The sequence below is a fragment of the Poecilia latipinna genome, unplaced genomic scaffold (assembly GCF_001443285.1).
Source record: "Poecilia latipinna isolate Pla-1442-1.1 unplaced genomic scaffold, P_latipinna-1.0 Scaffold1467, whole genome shotgun sequence".
Taxonomy (NCBI): domain Eukaryota; kingdom Metazoa; phylum Chordata; class Actinopteri; order Cyprinodontiformes; family Poeciliidae; genus Poecilia; species Poecilia latipinna.
This window is the reverse complement of record NW_015114083.1, coordinates 275-19,863: the sequence shown is the minus strand read 5'-3', so window position 1 is coordinate 19,863 and position 19,589 is coordinate 275. Positions and strand designations below refer to the sequence as shown.

At 35.6% G+C, this 19,589-nt stretch overlaps 1 protein-coding gene across 4 annotated transcripts in view; it reads right to left on the bottom strand.

Annotated features, from left to right (window-relative positions):
* The window catches only part of LOC106962850 (bromodomain adjacent to zinc finger domain protein 2B-like), a 35,589-nt gene extending 16,515 nt beyond the window's left edge, over positions 1 to 19,074 (bottom strand). For 3 of the 4 annotated variants that reach the window (XM_015057498.1, XM_015057499.1, XM_015057500.1), the window contains exons 1-13: positions 18,890 to 19,073; positions 9,010 to 9,165; positions 7,863 to 8,018; positions 6,983 to 7,114; positions 6,591 to 6,751; positions 6,320 to 6,499; positions 4,034 to 4,095; positions 3,132 to 3,556; positions 2,813 to 3,007; positions 1,758 to 1,818; positions 1,374 to 1,482; positions 1,143 to 1,244; positions 64 to 268 (exon numbers count right to left, since the gene is read on the bottom strand). In XM_015057498.1, the coding sequence (XP_014912984.1) occupies positions 64 to 268; positions 1,143 to 1,244; positions 1,374 to 1,482; positions 1,758 to 1,818; positions 2,813 to 3,007; positions 3,132 to 3,556; positions 4,034 to 4,095; positions 6,320 to 6,499; positions 6,591 to 6,751; positions 6,983 to 7,114; positions 7,863 to 8,018; positions 9,010 to 9,163 (1,942 nt within the window). In that variant the 5' untranslated portion in view covers positions 9,164 to 9,165; positions 18,890 to 19,073. Of the gene's footprint in view, positions 1 to 63; positions 269 to 1,142; positions 1,245 to 1,373; positions 1,483 to 1,757; positions 1,819 to 2,812; positions 3,008 to 3,131; positions 3,557 to 4,033; positions 4,096 to 6,319; positions 6,500 to 6,590; positions 6,752 to 6,982; positions 7,115 to 7,862; positions 8,019 to 9,009; positions 9,166 to 18,889 lie in introns of all 4 variants that reach the window. The other variant, XM_015057497.1, reaches the window with a different exon arrangement.
* Positions 19,075 to 19,589: the final 515 nt, after the last annotated feature.

The following is a 19,589-nucleotide window of genomic DNA, read 5'->3' as shown; positions in this document are numbered from 1 at the left end:
GCAACACCGGCGAAACGTTGAACAGCTTCTGCATGCTGAGTATTTCAGTGATGCAAAACTAACCTTGAGCTTCCAGTTTACGTAATAACTTTGAATCACTAATATCTTGAAGAGGAGGTTCACAATAATATGCAGGATGATGATGCTGGGCTGCAGAAACATTGTTTGCGGTCTGGTGTTTGGATTTTGTTCGTTGGCTGCGCCGTCCATTCATCGCTATGATACAAGAAGAAATGTCCTCCTCATTCATCAGGAACCACTGTAAACCCTGACAAAGATCAGGAAAGTCAGAGATGGAAAACAAACAAGAGGTAAAATAACTTTTTTTTTTTTTTTCCCTCCAGTTAGCATGATTAATTCAAGAACCCATGGAGACTCATTTGAGGTCAGCAGCTTTCTTGAAAACTATGTATGATCTTTTTCAACACAGCAGTAATTGCTAATACAATGTACAGCTTGATTTTTTTCTGTATTGTCCATTTTCTCTAATCCACAGACAAAAAAAGAAAGATCTACTCTGTACATCTTAAGTGACAAAAAAAGTTTTTTTTTTATGGCTACAAAAATCATGTGATCAAGGTGCAGCTAAATATTAGTGAGGTGAATTCAAACTTGTGCAAAAAAGTCGTATATTAAATCTAAGTTAGTTGCATAATCATTTTTCAACAGAAAAAAGAGCAGTTAAAATAAAAACATCAAATTAATATGACATCAGTATAAATGATAAATGCATGTAAAGCATCAACATCAGCTTTAGTCATATATTTGATCAACATGTCATCAAATACTATTTATATGACTACATGTACTCTAGTCCAAAATCATTCATGCACCTGGCGAATTTTCTTTCAAACTATTTCGTTCCAATATGTTTTACTAACTGTAGATATTATGAATGATTTAGTGTGGTCTGAACAGAGTTAAAACTTGAAACCAATAGAAAATCTCAGGAGAGAGATACATTTTAGGAGGATTTCCAATCTTAAAGTCTTTGAGTTTATCTGCAATAATTAAAAGTGGGGTTAACTGTTGTAATCCCATGAAATATTTTTATTTTAATCTGCCATTGTTGCAAATAATCTTGGGCTTAACTGTATTAATAACAAATTCAATAAATAGAGCTTGGAACGCAAAACTTTTACCTCGGGTCCTTCTCTACCTTCGTAGAAGTTACCAACTTTAACTTTTGTGCTAAAGCTGAAGTTGTCCCGGGAAATTTCTGTTATTCCATGCCGGACCAAGTACTGTGGAGGACAGAGCACTGCAAAGTAATTATTCAGCTCAACTGTCAACAGAAGCTTCAAACTCAAACATTTAAAGCTCCAACTGAATCTTTTAGAGAAGCTCAGCTACACGACTCATCATTTATTTACCTTCACTACATCAGGATATTGACGCAGCTTTTTTCCACACGGAGCAAAGTAAGCCACCTCCCCTTGCAGGCGGCCAAAAACAGTTCTCATCCGGGTCTCTCTCTCCCATCTGAAGAGGAATATCAAGAACAAAAATTTAATCAAATAAATATATTAATATCCTATCATAAACATATTGGAATAAATGGAGTTTGAAATTATTTTAATCAATTTAATATTAGAGCCAGAGATAAGATCCGATTTTTAATTGGACATTCAAAGAATGTTCTTCATAAAATAACTGCAGACCTTAGTGAGAAACACTAATTCTACCTAAAAATTGGCTTCGATATCAACAATTCAGCAAATAACCATGTAAACAAAGGCTTAGCTGCAAAATCTCACCCAAACTTAAGAGGTAATTGCAGAGCTCTCTCATCTGTGACTCTCCTTTTCTTCTTCAAACCTTAAAAACCAGAAGGGGAAAATGAGTGCTTTTCTCACTTACTAACTATAAGCTAATGTTTTTAAAATGGAGGAGGATAATAGTAGAAAAATAGAAGGTGGCCATGTTGTTACAAAGATGAACGTTGTACCTTAATAATTTTAATATATGTAAATGAAAACTGTATTTTTCATCTAGTATTCTGAAACATATATAGTCACTGAATCCATTTTCTCATTTATTCAAGAGCATCATAAACGTGAATCTGTTCTAAACAATTCTAGACAACAAGGAATCAGATGGGTTTTAGTCAATTACTTAAATGTATTATTAAACATATATATATATATATATATATATATATATATATACACACACACACATTTATAAATGTACTACTACCATTAACAACATTATATAATAAAGCACCCTATTTATATATTTCTATAACATTGTGAACAGATTTTTTTCTTCTGTGTCAAAGCGGAGTAATTTCGTTAGACTGCTCAAAGGGGAAAATACACACATTTTAGAGCAAAACAAAATAGATCAAAGGGTTTTCATTAGTGAACTGAAATACATTTCAGAATTTAATGCGGGGGTTTAAAAGGCTCATAGAAATGTAGAATTTGTATGAAAATCATGCTCCATGATCTGATATTTGAGAATATCAGAACTAAATTTTTGTTCACAAATACAGCTATCTGTTTTAATAAGGGGCTCTAAAATGTGGCATATGCAAAGTGTTTGTTTTGATTACTAAAACTGCATATACAGAGTGCTACCAAAAGCTAAACGCTTCTTGCAGAGAGCTCATTTTATCCAGCTTGTATTACAGAATAAACTTTACATTCTGGATTTGCTAAATAAAAAAAAACTAAAATTACCACAAATAATAATCATAATAATAAAAAGACAGACTTTGAGAGGGTCTTATAGTGATTAAACCTTCCTACTGAAATTTTACTAGACGACCGTTATAAATATATTGCATGCAAGAGAATAGATTTGTTACCTGCTGTTGCAAATGTTAAAGGAGGAGTGAGGTTGCCATGGTGGTGGAGTGAATTGGTGGCTGGTACACCTAAATGCTTTGAAATCTGCAGGTTAAGCAGGGCAGCACTCCTGTCTGCATCAGTATGTGATTCTGCCTTAAAGAACTCCTTCCCATGATCCTCAGCACTGTCACTCTCTGGATTGCTCCCAGAGTCTGAGGGTGATTGTAGACAGAGAAGGCTCAGTTTATTCCCATCATTTCAGAATTTTTTTTTTCTCTTTTCTGATTTCTATAAGCTCTTTTCAGAAACATATTTATTATCGCATTGTAACTTAACCTGAAAGGCTACTGCCAGAATTCAGACTATTCTCTTCGTCGTCCTCAATGTTTCCTGAAGTCTCCGAGCCTCTGCTGCTGTGGAACTCAAACCCACTGCTTCTGGTTAAGTCCACAGGTTTTAGGCAGGAACTGGTTTTTGTTGGCCTCCACCCTGCGTGCAGAACTGAAGCAGCCTCAACTGATCCTGAAACAAGTCCTGATGGGGCAGATTTAGATGGCGAAGCAGACGTGTCGAACAACTTCTTGGTGCCGATGCTCAGGTTGACGGGTGTGTGGTAGGGAGGGCAGGTTGCTGCCAAGAGCAGCCTTTTTCTTGGAGAGTCGGCCTGGACACGGGGTTTCGTTATGAGAGCCAAAGGTGCATCTTGATCTGCAGTGCTGACCACTCCGTTGAAGTGGGGGTTCAGGAGCAGCTCTGGGTTCCTGCCAGATAAAAAGCGAATGGATATGAACAATGACAAACTAAGATTTTAACAGTACTTTGACTGTTTGAGGAGCACACATATTTTTGCAAATTCCAACCAGAAAACTACAAATATTTTATCAGGATTTTTCTAAAGTTTTTTCTTATGGCACTAGAGACCTTCATTCAATAGTAGCCTGACAGGAAGAAGGGCAGAGAAAAAAAAAAGGGAAGACATGCAGCAGATGGTGTGGGCCAGGAATTAATCCAGGGAAAACTGCATTGAAGACTGTAGCCTCTGTGCGATGCGCCTGCTCAATCACTTAGCCATGTGGTGCCCCTTTTATAAGAATTATTAATTAATAACGCAGCAAGTCCGTAATTATAAAACTACAAATGGTTCATTTTTTTATATATATATAAAATATGTTATAAAAAGAGCAGTGTCAGCTAGTGGCCTTTAACAAGAACAGAGAGGTAAAATATTTCCTTCTTACCAAATTTGGCACTTGGGTCGTACAAAGGAAGCCTGCTTCACAGAATCCATCTGAGTTACAGCCTTTGTGAATAAATAGAAAAACAACAAATAAATCACTGTCACTCACATTGTATTGCTGTGGGTTGTGAATGAAGGTGTAATAAAGGAAAATGACAAAGAAAGGCAGGCCGGAGTCCGTCAAATATTGACGACATACTGCTATAAAAATATTTTGAAATTTGTTTAGCCTCCCCCCCCTCTCACTGTGAGACATTAACTGACATGTTGTACAACCCCATTATCAAACTCTGACAATCAAAAGGCTGTACTTTCTTGGGAACCACCACATGGATCCAAACTCTCCTAATACGCAGTCCTTCATTATCCCTTATTTTTACAATGGTGACAATCACTATACACTGTAAAAGAGATTTACTTTCCACAATAACAACCAGCCCCAAGCATAAGAGAGCTAATTGTTGATCCGTTTTGTGATGTTAATCTTGTAGGAACAAAACGCAACAGTAATTTTTGGTACCATAGCGGTCAGACACTCCAGAAGAATAACAAAATCATTAATCACAGCAGTGGCTTTTATTCACTCGTAACAACAGAAAATAGTGAGGTAAGTAAAGAGTGAATGAGTTAAGTTTTTTCCAAGTACATATTTATAAATATATAACACAATTTTAATAACAGATAAGCTGCTTAAGTATAAAAAACAGAGTTTAATTGATTATTTAAATATTCAAACCAACCTGACCCAATTAAAACTGATAGATTGGAGCCGTTTAGGATCAGGACAACTTGCCATATTTGACAGAATCATGAATTCTGGTTTCTAGCATTCAGGTCATATTTATCAAATAATCTACAAAATCTAAAAAAGGTCACTCAGAGCTTTAGGTTTGTTCAGGGTTTGGAACAGGGTTAGAGAGTGAAGGGCAAGCCTTGCTGTGGGACTGTGGTAAAGAAATGTTGTCAATAGCCAATCCAGTGGGATGTATGACACCGCTATGCCGCTGGCTTTTCTCCTCTGCAGTCGCTGCACTGTGGAAAAATAGCACTGTGCAAGTAGGGAGACCAACAGGACGAGAAAGGAACTGAAGCTGATCAGAAGAAGTCACAGGAACACTGCGACAAAGACTCGTTTGACAAGCTTTTCCATCACCAGCAAAAGGTCTCCTGTCTTTACTCTTAGAAGTGTTGTGTGTCAGATGCTGAGTAGGAGGAAAACAACAAAAAGACAGAACATCATGTCAGCTCCTGCTGTGAGATTCTTACACTAGCAGCTCTGTCATCTAACACATGCTTCCAGCCTTCCACCCACTAACTGAGCATGATTGTTGACACATCCAGAGCAGATATGAAGTTATCAAATACACTTTAACAAAGTTTGTGCTGTCACTCCAACTATATTTCTTTATGCATAATTCAAAATGTTAAAATATTTCTATCCTCAAACATTTCCCATATTGTCATACACCACAAACATCAATGGATACTAATGATATTTTATGCGATAGATCAAAACACAGCAAGTACTACTAGTAAGAAAACATGGTGGTGGTATTATCATGCTGCAGGGACACATTTCTTGTGCATGGAAAGGGAAATCATTTAATTTAATGAAAGATGGATGGTGCCATCTTGGAGAAAAAACAGTTAAGATGATGCAGAAGAGTTGAGACTGAGCTAAAGGTTCAGGACAGCAGGACAACAGCCCTAAATATACAACCAGAACTCCAGTGGGTTTAAATCAAGGCGACCAACTTCAGCCCTCGAGAGCCAGTATCCTGCATGTTTTTGTACCTGCTTCAACACAGAAGTCTCATTATCGGATTTCTTTATCCATGATCAAGGCATATTAACGTGTTAAAATGGCCAAGTCAAACTCCAAACTTTAATTCAACTGAAAATATGTTGTAAGACTTGAATATATAGTCCAATCTGACTGAGTTTGAGCTATTTTTACAAATATGCAAAATTTTTGTATCTAGGTTTGAAAAGCTTTTAAAATTACACCCTAAAAGACTTGCACCCAAATCTTATTCTACAAAGCATTGACCCAAATGACCACACTTTTCAGATTTATGTTTGGCAAATTTTCAGGTATTGTTTTTCGGGATAACAGAAAGTATCTTAATGGGATACTTTCTGTTATTTCATTAAAATAAAATTAAATTTGTGTGTGCAATGTGCCAAAATGTAAAAAAAAAGTCAAGTTTTATGAATTATTTTGCAGTAAACTGTACATAAGCAAAATGTTTAGTTTCGACAATAAGAAATCCACAGTTCCACTGACTTTCTTTCCAACTTGGATGTCTTTTTCAGAGTCAGAGTCGTCGCTGTCGCTGCTTAGATCCTCATCATCTTTCTCCATATTGTCAGAATCACTGCTGATTTCTTCACTGGAGCTTTCTGACAAGGATCCTGACAGGCGAACATCACACCTGGGTGTCTCTAGCGGTCTTTTCATGACATCCTTAATGACAACAAAATAAGATTTGAAAACGATTACATTCACCTCATACCAAAGTGATAAAAAAGAAGAAAAAAATGTACTTAATACAAACCTTTTCCTTTGTTGTGAGAATGATCTTCTGGTGTTGCGCACGCTCAAAAAGGCTATTTTGACTCCAACTTGAGTGGATTTTAGTTTTCTCTTTTTCTTTAGGTGGTAATGGACTGGTGTTCAAGTTCCTGTCTGAGGAAGAAGCGTTCCATCTGCTCACACCTGCACAAAGTAGCATTTTAATTGTCTTGAAAGAGTACACGGTGTGCAATGTGAACCAAACACATTGACATCTGGACAGGTCAATTTTAAGTATTGATAATAAATATTATTAGTTAATACTTCCATGCTTCTTTGTGGTTTAGGTTTCATTTACATTCAGTACTGCTTGATACTGCATAATACCCAATGATGGAACAACAGTTTTTTTCTTTTTTTTTTTTTCTACATTACCTGAGGTGTAAAGTTGTGGATCAGCAGGATTATGGGTTTTGAAGACTGGTACAGAGAAAGGATGCAGACCCAGAAGAGGGTGAAAGACGGCTCCTCCTCTGCAATTTTCCATCTCGGTAGGCCGCCACAGCTCTGAGTAAACAAGAGTTTGTCATGTGTAAAGAATAAACATCCAAATATTCTGTCAACAAACCAAAGAACTTAACATAAATTTATGTAAAATATCAATGCTATTTGGTATTACTCAAACTGTATTTGTTGTACAACACTGTAGATTTTGAAGAATGTAACATATTTTTGGAAGTTTTGGGTTGTCGGGATCTACATCTTTAAACATCGCCATTAATTTTACCATTTCATATGAAACAATCTGGAAAGAGACTTATTTTGTCCCCATAACTCATTATGACAGACAGTTTTCTGTTTACAAAGCTCCAGCTACAAATCCCAGAAGACCTTGTCATACCATTCCTATAATGAATGGTATATCAACTATGGAAATGATAACAGTTTTCTCTGGCTGTATATAGAATAGTGCAACACAATGCTGCCCTCAATGTACTGCTGTGACTGGAATAAGGCACTCGCATCTTTCATGAAAAACATTAATAGTTTGGAAAGTTTCTGGTTTCAAGAAGTACAGAGAGTCATTGAGTAAATATTTGAATTAACCCAGTTAAGCCAGTTTATACATTTTATTTAAAATTATCATTCAAACATGAAACGATAGTTTTGTCTTATTATTATTATTTAGTATAGCATGATAATCTGATACTAACCCATGAAATAATTGTTTTTATATTTATATTTAATCACTTGCAATAAAAAAAATTGTTCTATTCCGGTACTCAAACCTTCTGAGACCTTAAGCATTCCTTACTTGGAAGCACTTTGAACTGTGTGTGTGTAGGTGTCGTCGACAAGCCCATTTTTCCTCGGTGAACAAACTCAGGGCAATTTGAACTTGAGTTTAAAAGATCAAAAGCAGGACAGCTCTGCATATTTGAAAGTTCATCTACGGTCTGGTGAGTTTGACCTAAAAAAAACAAAAAACAAAACAAAGAACACAATGTAAAAACACAAAAACAAACTAACAACTGAAAAGATTTACAGATTAACTTATTGACAGTGGGTGGACATAAAAATGACCCCAACAATTGTGAACTTAAAAATAGATTATATGGGCAGATTTGACTTTGACTGCTTGTACTTTACTACATGCATCTCACAAAACTAAAGATGAGTCCATATTTCCAACTGTTTTTCATACAAGAGATTTACAACTTAACATGGAGGTCTGTACCCACAGTACCACCTTTGAAAACAATTATTTTAACCTTTAAGGAACTGAACACAGTAATGTGTCTTTGAGGTCACCATTTGATGGACATGCGGCCTTGCAACAGATCTCAGTTTACTGAGTTGCTACATCAATATGACGGCATACTTTCATCTAACATAAGGTTTAAAAATTGTTTGAGTTTTCAGTTAATAAACATGAATAATTTATAATGGTGACTGTGTTTTCCACTGTAACAAGCAGAGGGAAAAGACAAGGTTTTTAGGGCATCTTATTATTAAAGAAAAAAAAAAGGCCACCCCTTGTATGTAAATCTGCACATTATTCTGTGGTCATGGGTAATCTGACAGTGTGTCAGTGTGTGCAGAACTGTTGCTCAGTACATAATGGCTTTGGCCACAATTAGTATTCAGAGAAAACAAGAGATGCCACTGGCTGCATAAACAGAGTGGGGCTGACAGGCATGTTAAATCACAAAAGATAAACTGGAGCTTAAAGAAATCCACAAGGGCATGTACTGGTTTTTAAATAGTTGCCATTCATTAAGTTGGTGTGCTGAATTCTCCAAATAGCCATCCTTCTTTAAAAAATTCAAATAAAGTCTGCTATATAAAGTCAGATTAATGATGCAAATACATACTGTTAAGAAAAGCTCTCTGTGGGCAAGTCAACCAGATTTGCAGTGCAGCACGTTTGATTTTTAACCTGCTGTTAAATATGCACATACCAAATATCGTAAAAGGGATGTTGCCTTCAGGACTATGTGCTGGACTGTACTTGACTGAGGTTGGTTGAGGTGGAGCAGAAGAGAAAGTGGGAGAACCCTTCAGAAAGGAAGGTGGGACAGGAGATGATGAGGCCAGCCCCAGTTTGGTGTCCATATCTGTCAAATGAAATTCAGTTATAAATGAAAGCGATGAAAATAGAGTTAAAAAGACGCAGTCATTGTTCCAACTTGATTCCTCGTATTTTAGAGCGTTTTTCCCATTTTGTTTTTTTCCACGTGGCATTGGGCAAAATATATGTTGACTTATTTGATCATTTTACTGTGTTCAGACATTTTTCTAAAATTTTATTAACAACAACAATTCACAAATGTGGCCAACAAAGGTTTGATTTAGTTAATTTTGGTGTCAACTTTCATTGTAACCTCAATGTAATCATCATTTACGTAATTTAATACGGAGAACAGACGCCCCCAGTGACAAAACTGTTATTGTCCAAGACAAATTTAAAGGCAGCAAGGATCCGGGTAAGCATCACAATCACAGCTCTTCTCTGTCTATCTCAGGAACACATCATAAATCACTGTGCAACCATCATTGGAAATGAGATGGCAGTGAGCCAAATGATGCAATAAAACAGATCCTGTGTGCTCCTTTCAAGGCGTTACTGACACTGTCCGTATGTCCACTGCTTTACTGAAGGAGATGCATCCGTTTACAGTGCACAACCTAAAAGGTCTTTGATGATTTCATTGCTTTTCAACAATGTCTTTGCACAGTAAAAAGCAGGCAAAAAGGTTAAAGAATAATGAATAAAAAAATTATTTAACAGCCTTTTAAGTGTTCAGAAGTTTGAAAATCCAAAATTTAGGCTACAGAAAGACCTAGAGAAATCCTGCTGCCTTATATGGAAAAACTGAATGGGGCAATACCGTCATGCAGAAAACAATATTGGTAATAGGCGTATGGATTAATCTCACTGAATGAATCTGTATCTAGCCCCTTTACTCTGAAACCCTAATCTTAAACCAACCTTTAGGACCTCTTCTACCCACCTGCAAGCAATCTAATATTACACAAGGTATTTTTAATTGAAGTAAATAACTACAGCTCTTCTAATACAAATTATGGCTTGATGTGCAACCTCTGCTGCGAGTCAAAACAGCCAAGTCAAGACGATATCTGAAGGAATCATCACATAAAACAAGGCTCCACGATCACAAAAGAGCAGGCAGGCAGTGTCATTCAAAATGCAGCTCCTTCTCTTTCTTTGTGAACAACCACAATGCTCTGTTAAAACAGAAACCTTATTTTAAATAAAACAATACTTGGGTTTATATTCAGTTTAACTCTTCAGTTTTTAAAAACCCTGCAAATAAAATGTTTAATGTTTGGAACAAATGAAGATCAATGTGTCGTAACAAACAATCTGCATCTCCAGCAGGGAAGATACTTCTTCGCACACATGTCACTCGTTTAAAAATATTTCCTGCTGATTATTCAGTCTGCAGAGATGCAATATTCATTTTACTGCAGGAAGACAGTCGGTGCATAACAATGAGATTGGCTAATGAAATCGACCATCAAGCTGAGACGCATACATATTAAACTGGTGTCTCAATGTCATTTGGTTTTTGCATTGTTTGCTCTTTTTTTGCCTCATTTTTCCTTCCGTATTTTTACATTAATTTATTTACATTGAAGAACAATGTAAATAAATTGTTGTTTGCCTTTGTATTTGAATTAACTGTGTTGGTGAGAGAAGCCATTGCTAAGTTATTACCATTTGCATAAACAATTAGAATTTTTATGAACATTTTCATCCAAACACATTACTTGTCTGATATAATTGATATAAATAAACCATTTGCCATAATAATGCCAAGCGATACATCAACTCTCCTGAGACATTTCTTCTGTATTTTAGATTGTTTACCCCTGGTTCAGAGATAATTTTTATCACCTGGAGCTTTGAGTTATACCAAGTCATTTGGTTGCTTCACACTAAGGATGCATTTGCAAAAGTCCTTAAAGTAAAAGAACGCAACATAAGTAAAAGAAAAAATGGGATATTTAAAGCAATTTCATAATCTTGTGAATTTTCACAAAGAGCTTAAAGGTTGTCAATTCTTATGGCGTTTGTTGCAGATTCCTACCACAGGACAAAACAAAAAAGGACTTATTTAACTATTATTAGCATTAAATTGTATTTTTAAAAGGAGCAAAATTATTTAAAAAAATAGGGAAAAAAATGTAATTCTTGTTCTAATTTATAAGTAAAAACAACAAAAATATTTTCTTAGTTTCATGGAAATACAGGTATTTTAGTTTTTCTTACCTCAATTATCTACTTTGATCATGTTTGTAGTTTAAATACAGAAAAAAAAAAAGAAATGTCACAACCTGGAGAACTCTATAAATATTGTTATATGACTGAGCCACAAATATTTAACCCGAACAGAGATCCTCTTACAATAAAAATTGAATTCAGTGGCAGTTAAAATTTGTATGTAAAGTTTATTAACAGGTGCTGGATTTCAGAAGGTCATAGCTGCTGGGGTAGAGCGGTGGTAGCTCGATATTGTCGATGCACTCAAGTTGCCATTTTTCTTCCCTGAGAAAGACTCCATCTGCCGAAACCAGGATCTCAATGATTTCCTATGATTTTACAACTCAGCATTCACCTTGACACAACCTCCAAGTCTATATGAGTGCTGACAAAACAGACCCTCTCTGGCAGAAGCACTCTTTCAGCTAAGCTGCATTTCTTATCACTAACAACAATAATATTTTTTTACAAGCACTAACGATATTCAAGTGCAAGAAAGAAAATCTTTGAGTTCAGTTTGTTTGTGGAATTATATTTAATGTTTTTTTTTTTTTACTTATTCATCAGCAAGCTCAAAGAAGAGTTTCACTTTGATACAATTTCTTCCAGAGCATAGAGAAACGAGCCAATTATGTAGCAGATACTCAGTCACAGAAATACCACAACTTCGAATTCCTTTAAATTTACTATCCCTAGCACAAATCAGCTTTTATACTTATATTTTCAATAAGGGCAAAGGGAAGGCTTAATGTTAATCTCCTTTTTCCATTCTAAATCCAGTTTTGGCATGCATTTGGGAGTTTGGTACAGTTGAAACACCCAGTTTTGTCTAAACTCTACCCGTCTGACTCACAATATCATCTTCAGCTGAGAGTAAATTGGTTGTAATATTCAGGAACAACACAGGAAACCGCCAGGGCTCGGGTCAATCACAAACAGAAAGCTGCTCGGGCAACAGTCTCCCTGTTCTCAGAGAAGTCAGTATAGCATCAATATAGACTGAAAGCACACCAACTTCAAAAGAAAAAAAGCATTCTTAATTCATTCCTAATGTAGAAAAGCAGAAGGTAATATAAAACTTCTGTCTTAAACCCTTGCACAGCTTCTACTACATTCAGATGAAAGGAAAAATGTTGGCTTTAGAGAATGATGGGATTCCTGTGGAGACAACCATTTTGCCTTTGACATTTTGATTAATCCCATCTGCAGCACTGCAGATCACCTGCATCTTAGCAGGGTCTGTGACATAAAGAGCCACGTTACTTCCTCTATCTTTGGTTAGTCGCAGTGAACAGGTCATCAGTGTCATGACAGTTCAAGATGTCTTAATGTGTTGCACGTATTTTGTGGTTCAGAAATATTGGTATTCTGGAGGAGAGGTAGCAATATTTCATGCTTCAGACAGATGATTTTCAATTGTCTTCTTACTCATTCCTATGAGATATTTGGTCATAAAACCCATAAAACCCATGGATGATTAACTGCTTTTAAAAAGGCAGAAAAATAACTTGTAATTCACCTCACAGTGCTGTAATAAAAAAAAAAAAAAAAAAATCTGAGGGGGGAGGTATGCTGCTACTTAAACACCGTGGATCTGTTACACCCACTCACTGTGTCTTGAGGCGGCAATTACATTTTTAATAGCATCTAAGATACATTTGTATAAAAATGAAGGGAAGTCACCCAAATTAAATTTTAAAACAAAGCCAAACAATGGCTCCAACCTCATAAATTACTCCTGTTGGCTCACAGTAATTTATCTTCAAATACCCTGTGGTCAGAAAAGTTTTCCTTCCCATCCTCAAGGGACTTAATATGCTCTGAAGGTTTAACACTAATTCAAAGAAAGATGTGAATTAATTAGATGCACAAAAATGAGAGCAACGTGTAATGCAGCACAAACTAATTTCATAAAGGAGGACTTTTTGAGTCTTAACCTAATTGGAAATTTTAATCCTATACAGAAATTAGAGTTTAAAATTAGATGTTCAGCACAGTGAAGCATTTCTATTCAGCTATTACATTCTGCAATTTAACAAAGCAGATAAGTTTTTTTTTCCTGACACTAAATGATAAGAAGCACTTGAGAGAATAAAACAGTAGAAAGGGATTGTGAGCTCCCAATGTATCCAAACACTTACTGTATAAGACAGTACTTGAGTTTTATGGCATTGCTGCCGTCAACCTGAAAACATAAGCACACTTACTAAAAGAGTACTGCATCATTGGTTGTCTGGGACAGCTTCGTGAAAATGTTGTCACACAGAAATGTCATGTGGACTATTAGTGAAGACTGTATTATCGCAATTACATCTATTAATGTTATTAGGGTTGCCAGAAAAACATGAGAAATTTACATTCACTAAGATTGCTAGGGATGGGAAATTAATTGATAATATATATATGACAATAGAAATAGTGATAATATCGATAGAAAAAATATGTCAAATAGAATATTCAATAATTTCACTTAACTCCGTCCCAGAATTGCACAGCATTCTGGGAGATGTAGGCAGAGGAAAGGCTTAGTCGCTCAACCTCTTCTACAGAAAGAAACCTCTTCTAACCTTTTCTAAGCCAGCTAAGAAAGATTGATGGCATCAGCTAACTCACTCGCTCTGTGGTTACCTAGCGACAACCTGTTAAGTAACTTGCACATCACAGTTTCAGGTTTTTACCACTGTGCCACATAACTGCTTAGAATTAAATACTTACAAATGTTCGCCTCTCTAGTTTAGCAGTACTTGATATTTAAAACAAACAAAAAAAAACTAATCAATAATTATTTTTAATCGACTGATATGAAACTCTTACATCGTGATACGTTTTCCAGCCATGTCATCCAGCCCAAATAACTACTTCTTTAAACAATTTGGGAAAGTCCAGATGATGATGTCATGGCTTTGTTAACTTTTGATATGTCAGTTTATAACATTTGAGTTAAACATAGAAAGACCTGTGGATGTATTTTTAGGTAAAATCACAAGCAAACAGATTTATTGTGAGACATAATTGAAAGGAAACTAAATCGAAAGTGAAGAAACAGTTCACCTGTTTCTTCTTGTGGATTCTGCTCCGACTTCTCAAACCCCCAGTCAGAGGTTTTTTCTCTCCACTCTTGCTGCATGCATGTTTAGCATGAGGGATTGCTTTAAAGACGAATGACACAACGGAAGCAAGGTCAGCTGTTCCTACATTCACGACCAAGAGGAGTGAATGCTTCAAGTCAATGACTATGAAATCTGATAGGTTTCGCCAGATATAAAACTTTAAACTGCTTTGACTAATTAATTGAGCTCACTGTATTGTTTGATAACTAGGACCAATTGGAATGCTTGCATGATTGAAGTGAAATAGTTTTTGGAAAGTGCCTTGAGACAGCATTTCTCTGTGTGCAGTCTATGTACAGTTTGATACGTGCACATGTTGCAAAATTCTTTCCCTTTGGGGACAATAAAATTACCATTTGTTGTGAATTGGTCCTATATAAATAAAACTGTATTTAAATAAGTCCTGACAGCATCAAAGCATTGTAGATATTTTGAATTTTTCCAGACTTTTAAGAGTCAGGCAAGGGAATCATGCAATTTATTTACAATAAACTGATTCTTCTGCTTTAATTATGCTAATGTGATTTCTTAGTTTTCCGTTTTTATTAAATTGCCAAAATTGCAAACATTTTTCCTCATGGTCATAATACGGCATGTCAAAATGTGAAGAAACAGATTAATTTAATGAAACTTGGAATAAAGTTGCAACATACCAAAATGATGAAAAAAAAATAAAATAAAATTGAAGCGCTGTGAATACTTGCAAAATATGAGAGAGTACAACAGCCTACACAAACCAAAAGTAAAAGTCAGTCAACACTAGAGTAGCCATCTGACCAAGAATTATATGCACTCAGCTTAGTCATCCTCAATTGGTCTAAAATCCTTAATAATAAAAAAAAGCTCGGGCTAATGCCATCAAAAAGCCACTCACATTTTAAACATCGGCCCCATTAGCACAGCAGGTAGAGCTCCATCTCAAACGCATCAGTGGTTTAAATAAAGCCTGCAACATGCATCTCCAGGCGGAGATAAATTAAAACAGTGTCAAAGTGTAATCTCCCTGACATATTCCTAATAATCCACTTCCTGTGTGCTGCTCCCCTCCAGCTCACCCAATCATAAAGTGTCAACACTGACCTACAAAGCACAACTCCAGTCAAGCCTAACAGGTTTAAAAACATCAATCACAGCAGACAAAGAGGAGGACATCAAATTATGCAGCACTAACCTTCAGGGCTTGCATATAAAGACTATAGATTTATTTATGCCTGTGTGTTAAGAGCTTTTTGTTCTGTTCCTTACAGAAAGCAGGCTGCCAGATTGATGAACCTGCAGCTCAGCAGGAGAGCAGCATCTCTGATTAATGAGTGCAAACTTGCAGAGAGGATAAGAACAGAAGTGACGGGGTGAAAATGAGTGAAACACAATTTATTAGCAGACCCACTTTTTTCCTCGAGCCTTCTATAAAGTCTAAAAAAAACTAGTTGGGTATGAAAATACTATGTTCTCTTGTTCAACAAGAGGATGCAATAGCTGAAAAAAAAAATAACCAAGTTGATTTTGACTCAAGAATCTAAGAAAAACAAGGACAAATGTTCGATAATGTGCATACATGTTTGTTTCTATATGTATATATAGAATTTAAACACTCGTTTTAATTTAGGATGAAACATGTTTTATTTAATCTATATGCAGTACTGCCACAGAGAATCTAAGGGTTGCTAGAAGAAAGGATTGAACTACAGAGGTTAAAGCAAAACTTTAATATCAATTTCCTTTTGTTCCACAAGCCTCATGTAAGGGAGGGAATGACAACACTGCATCTGCAGTGGACAAGGACGTGTGCGCTGAATAAATATGAGGCAAATGCAGTGACCTTCTACCTGTGTGTTGATTTACTGGCAGCTACCAGATGCATGCATAACACATCAAGGCTGTGTGCTCTGATTTACCCAGCAGCCCTGGCTACTGAAGCCATTTAAAAAGATGAACTTTAAAGCAACTAATGCCAGCTGCCATTTCACTGAGGCTGCAAATGTGCAGATGCCGTAGATACACACACACACACACACACACACACACACACACACACACACGCTCATTACTACCCATCAGACACACGCTCATTACTACCCATCAGCTACATCTCCAGACACACATCAGCTCTGATGTGCAGCAAATAAAAGATGACAACGCAGCGTAAGTGATATCTGAGATCTGAGCTGTGCAGATTCTATTTACAGGATTATTTTCAAGAAGGCTTGCATATTATTGTGCTTTAACTCGCCCTTAAAAAAAAGGTAAACATGTATTTTATATAATTATGGTTCAACTTTACAAGCGAATTTATGAACACATATTGGCTCTACAACAAGTTAAGAGGATTCTCGAGGCATTAATTTGCACGCACTGTTAAATAATCTAAACAAAATAATGAAAAATAAGACAGTAGTTAATTGAGGTAGTGCAAACTTTCTGTGAACTCAGAGATAACGTGAAGATACACTTGAGATGATTCCAACTGAACACCAAGTTTTACACCATTGATAAATCATTTATACTAAAAACAAACATGAAGTTACAATCTTAAGGCATGTGGCTGATAGATAAATTTCCATAATTACATTGGTAACTGCGACCAAAAGTGGCATAAAAAAAAATCTACCGTCTAAGGATAAAACCATAAAAATTAGACAAATGTGCTGGAGGCCTCATGTCAATGAAGCAATGATATCACTTACATGAAATAACAAGTAAGCAGTGTATGAATGAATATGCACTGCATGTGTGTATGTGTTTGTTGGCAATTGTTACTGTAAAAATGTGTTAACGGTATGAAGGGAATGTTTGCTAAGCAGAGTATCGGGAAAGCATTTGAGATAACCTTCTAATACTTTCTTCACATTAAAAGGTTTTCATATAGTTCCTTAGGAGTTGATGGAATCACAACATGTTGAATATCCTTCCACAATCTCCTCACAATAGTTCCCTGAAACTTTATACCATTTATTCTGACAGTACTGTTGTAACAGAGTCAGACTTGTAGAACAATGCTCACGCACACACCTTTTCAAGCTGTGCCCACACATTTTATATTGTACAGAGATCAGGGCTTTAAGATGAACAATCCAAACTACAGACTTTGTTGTCCTTAAATGATTTTATAATAATTTGATGGTATGTGCAGGATAAATGTCAATTTGGAAAACCATTTACATCAAAACTTTTAATGTCCCGCCAGATATCTGTAGATATTTCATTGATATTTTGTGATGATCTACTTTGTGTCCCAGCCACTCCCTCCATAACATGAAGCTGCTGCCACTGTGTATTAAAGATGAACACATTTCACACCAAACACATCAAGATATCAAACTTTTCCTCTTCCTGATTGGAGCCATGGCTGGTGTTTCCTGTGGCGCTTAAACTTGCATGTAATTGAAAATTGATGTGGTGCCCTTTTTATGTCTGAAATACACACAGACTCAGAATCAGACAGGTGAAGGTCCACAATTTTCTTGCAAATATTTTTTGCACTTTTTAAATTTTCCCTTGACATCACACAAGGTAAGCAGTGTGTCTGATGTGTTGCCTTAATGGATTCACAGATTTGCTAATTAACTCAAAAGTTGTGAATTTATCAAAAGCTTCCATCTTCTGGGATTTCACTAATGACTTAGCGACAGGATAATCTTTAACTTCTGTATTTGTAAAAGTCATTCATATCTAAAAATAAAAATAAAAATAAAAAATCCGCCATTAAGCAAAATAAATAAAATAATTAGTAAACCCAACACACTATTTGTTCATTCAGTCCCTTTAAACCCATGTAAGAACCTCAAAATAATCTGACTTCATAATAATAATATGTGTATATCCAGAAATAATGATACAAATAATACATAAAAGCTCTAATAATACACAGATGCTCTAAGTAACTTTTAAAATACAAACGTGGACATTTTTCCGTTCGTCTTTTCTAGGACTTCCGTGTTACCAATATTTAACTCCATAAGAAAATAATTCAAGTCAAACTAAAGTAAATTTAAAAATGTCTTCCGTCAGTTGAAAGTAACTGCTGTTTGGATCAGCTCACACCGGTGTCGTATTTAAATAATGACTAAAGCCAGCAGTTACATGAGGTAAGAATTTTGTATCCAAGTGCCCATTTCCACATGACAACAGCTGTATTCTAAACAAAGTTTAGCGCAACACGACGCTTTATATTAGTAATTACAACTTTTTAATTTTGAAATTGTCGTGTTAAACTTTAGCTGCGCTACAAAAATGAGGTAACTGCAGAGAAGGATGCTTTTTGGTCTAATGAGTTCAGAGAGCATTAGCTCTTCGCCTTGGCGACAGCCTATACGTTTGTCACAATACAGAGATAGTAAGAACACGAGAGCCTCAATTACAGGGCAACACGCCAAAATAAATAAATAAATAAATAAATAAATAAAAATCCCCGCATTTCTTAAAAATGGAAAAACGCACACTTACTTTCCAGTTTTGAATCTCTTTTGAGGATTCGCTGATAAAACGGGTGCTGGTTATTAACTGAGTCCGATTGAAGAGTGTTGTTCTGTTACCGCAGATTGAAATGACTCCGATCTGAGCAAGTGAAGCGAAGTGACGTCAGAAAAGGTTTTTTTTTTTTTTTTTTTTTTTTTTTTACAGCGAGAACTTTTGACCCCAGATCTGTAGCCGCACGAACAATCCGTCACCTTTGTATGGCATGCAATTGTAGCTTTTAATTGAATAGCAATGCACAGAACTCTTCAACCTGCGACTTTACATGTGGGTATTTGTGGCTTAAAGACTTGGCCAAAAATGCATTTCAAACTGAGGAATTTTTTTTTAAATAGACAGTACTCATGTAAATCAATACTCCATATTTTTGTTTTATTTAAAAGCAAAAAGTCCAAATAAAATAAAATAAAATAAATAAATAAATAAATAAATAAATAAATAAATAAATAAATAAAAAATAAAAAATCTAAGAAATTATTAAAGCAGGTAGAAATGTATTTGGTAAAAGTTAACTTTTTACCAAATAGAAAAAAATGTAACCTGTTTTTTTTTTGTTACTTTAAACGTAACACTTAACTTTATGTGATGACAATTTATGTCATCACAGCTGACATAAACTTTCTTAAACTTTATGTCAGCTGTGATGATCTCATCATAGATCATTTTTGCT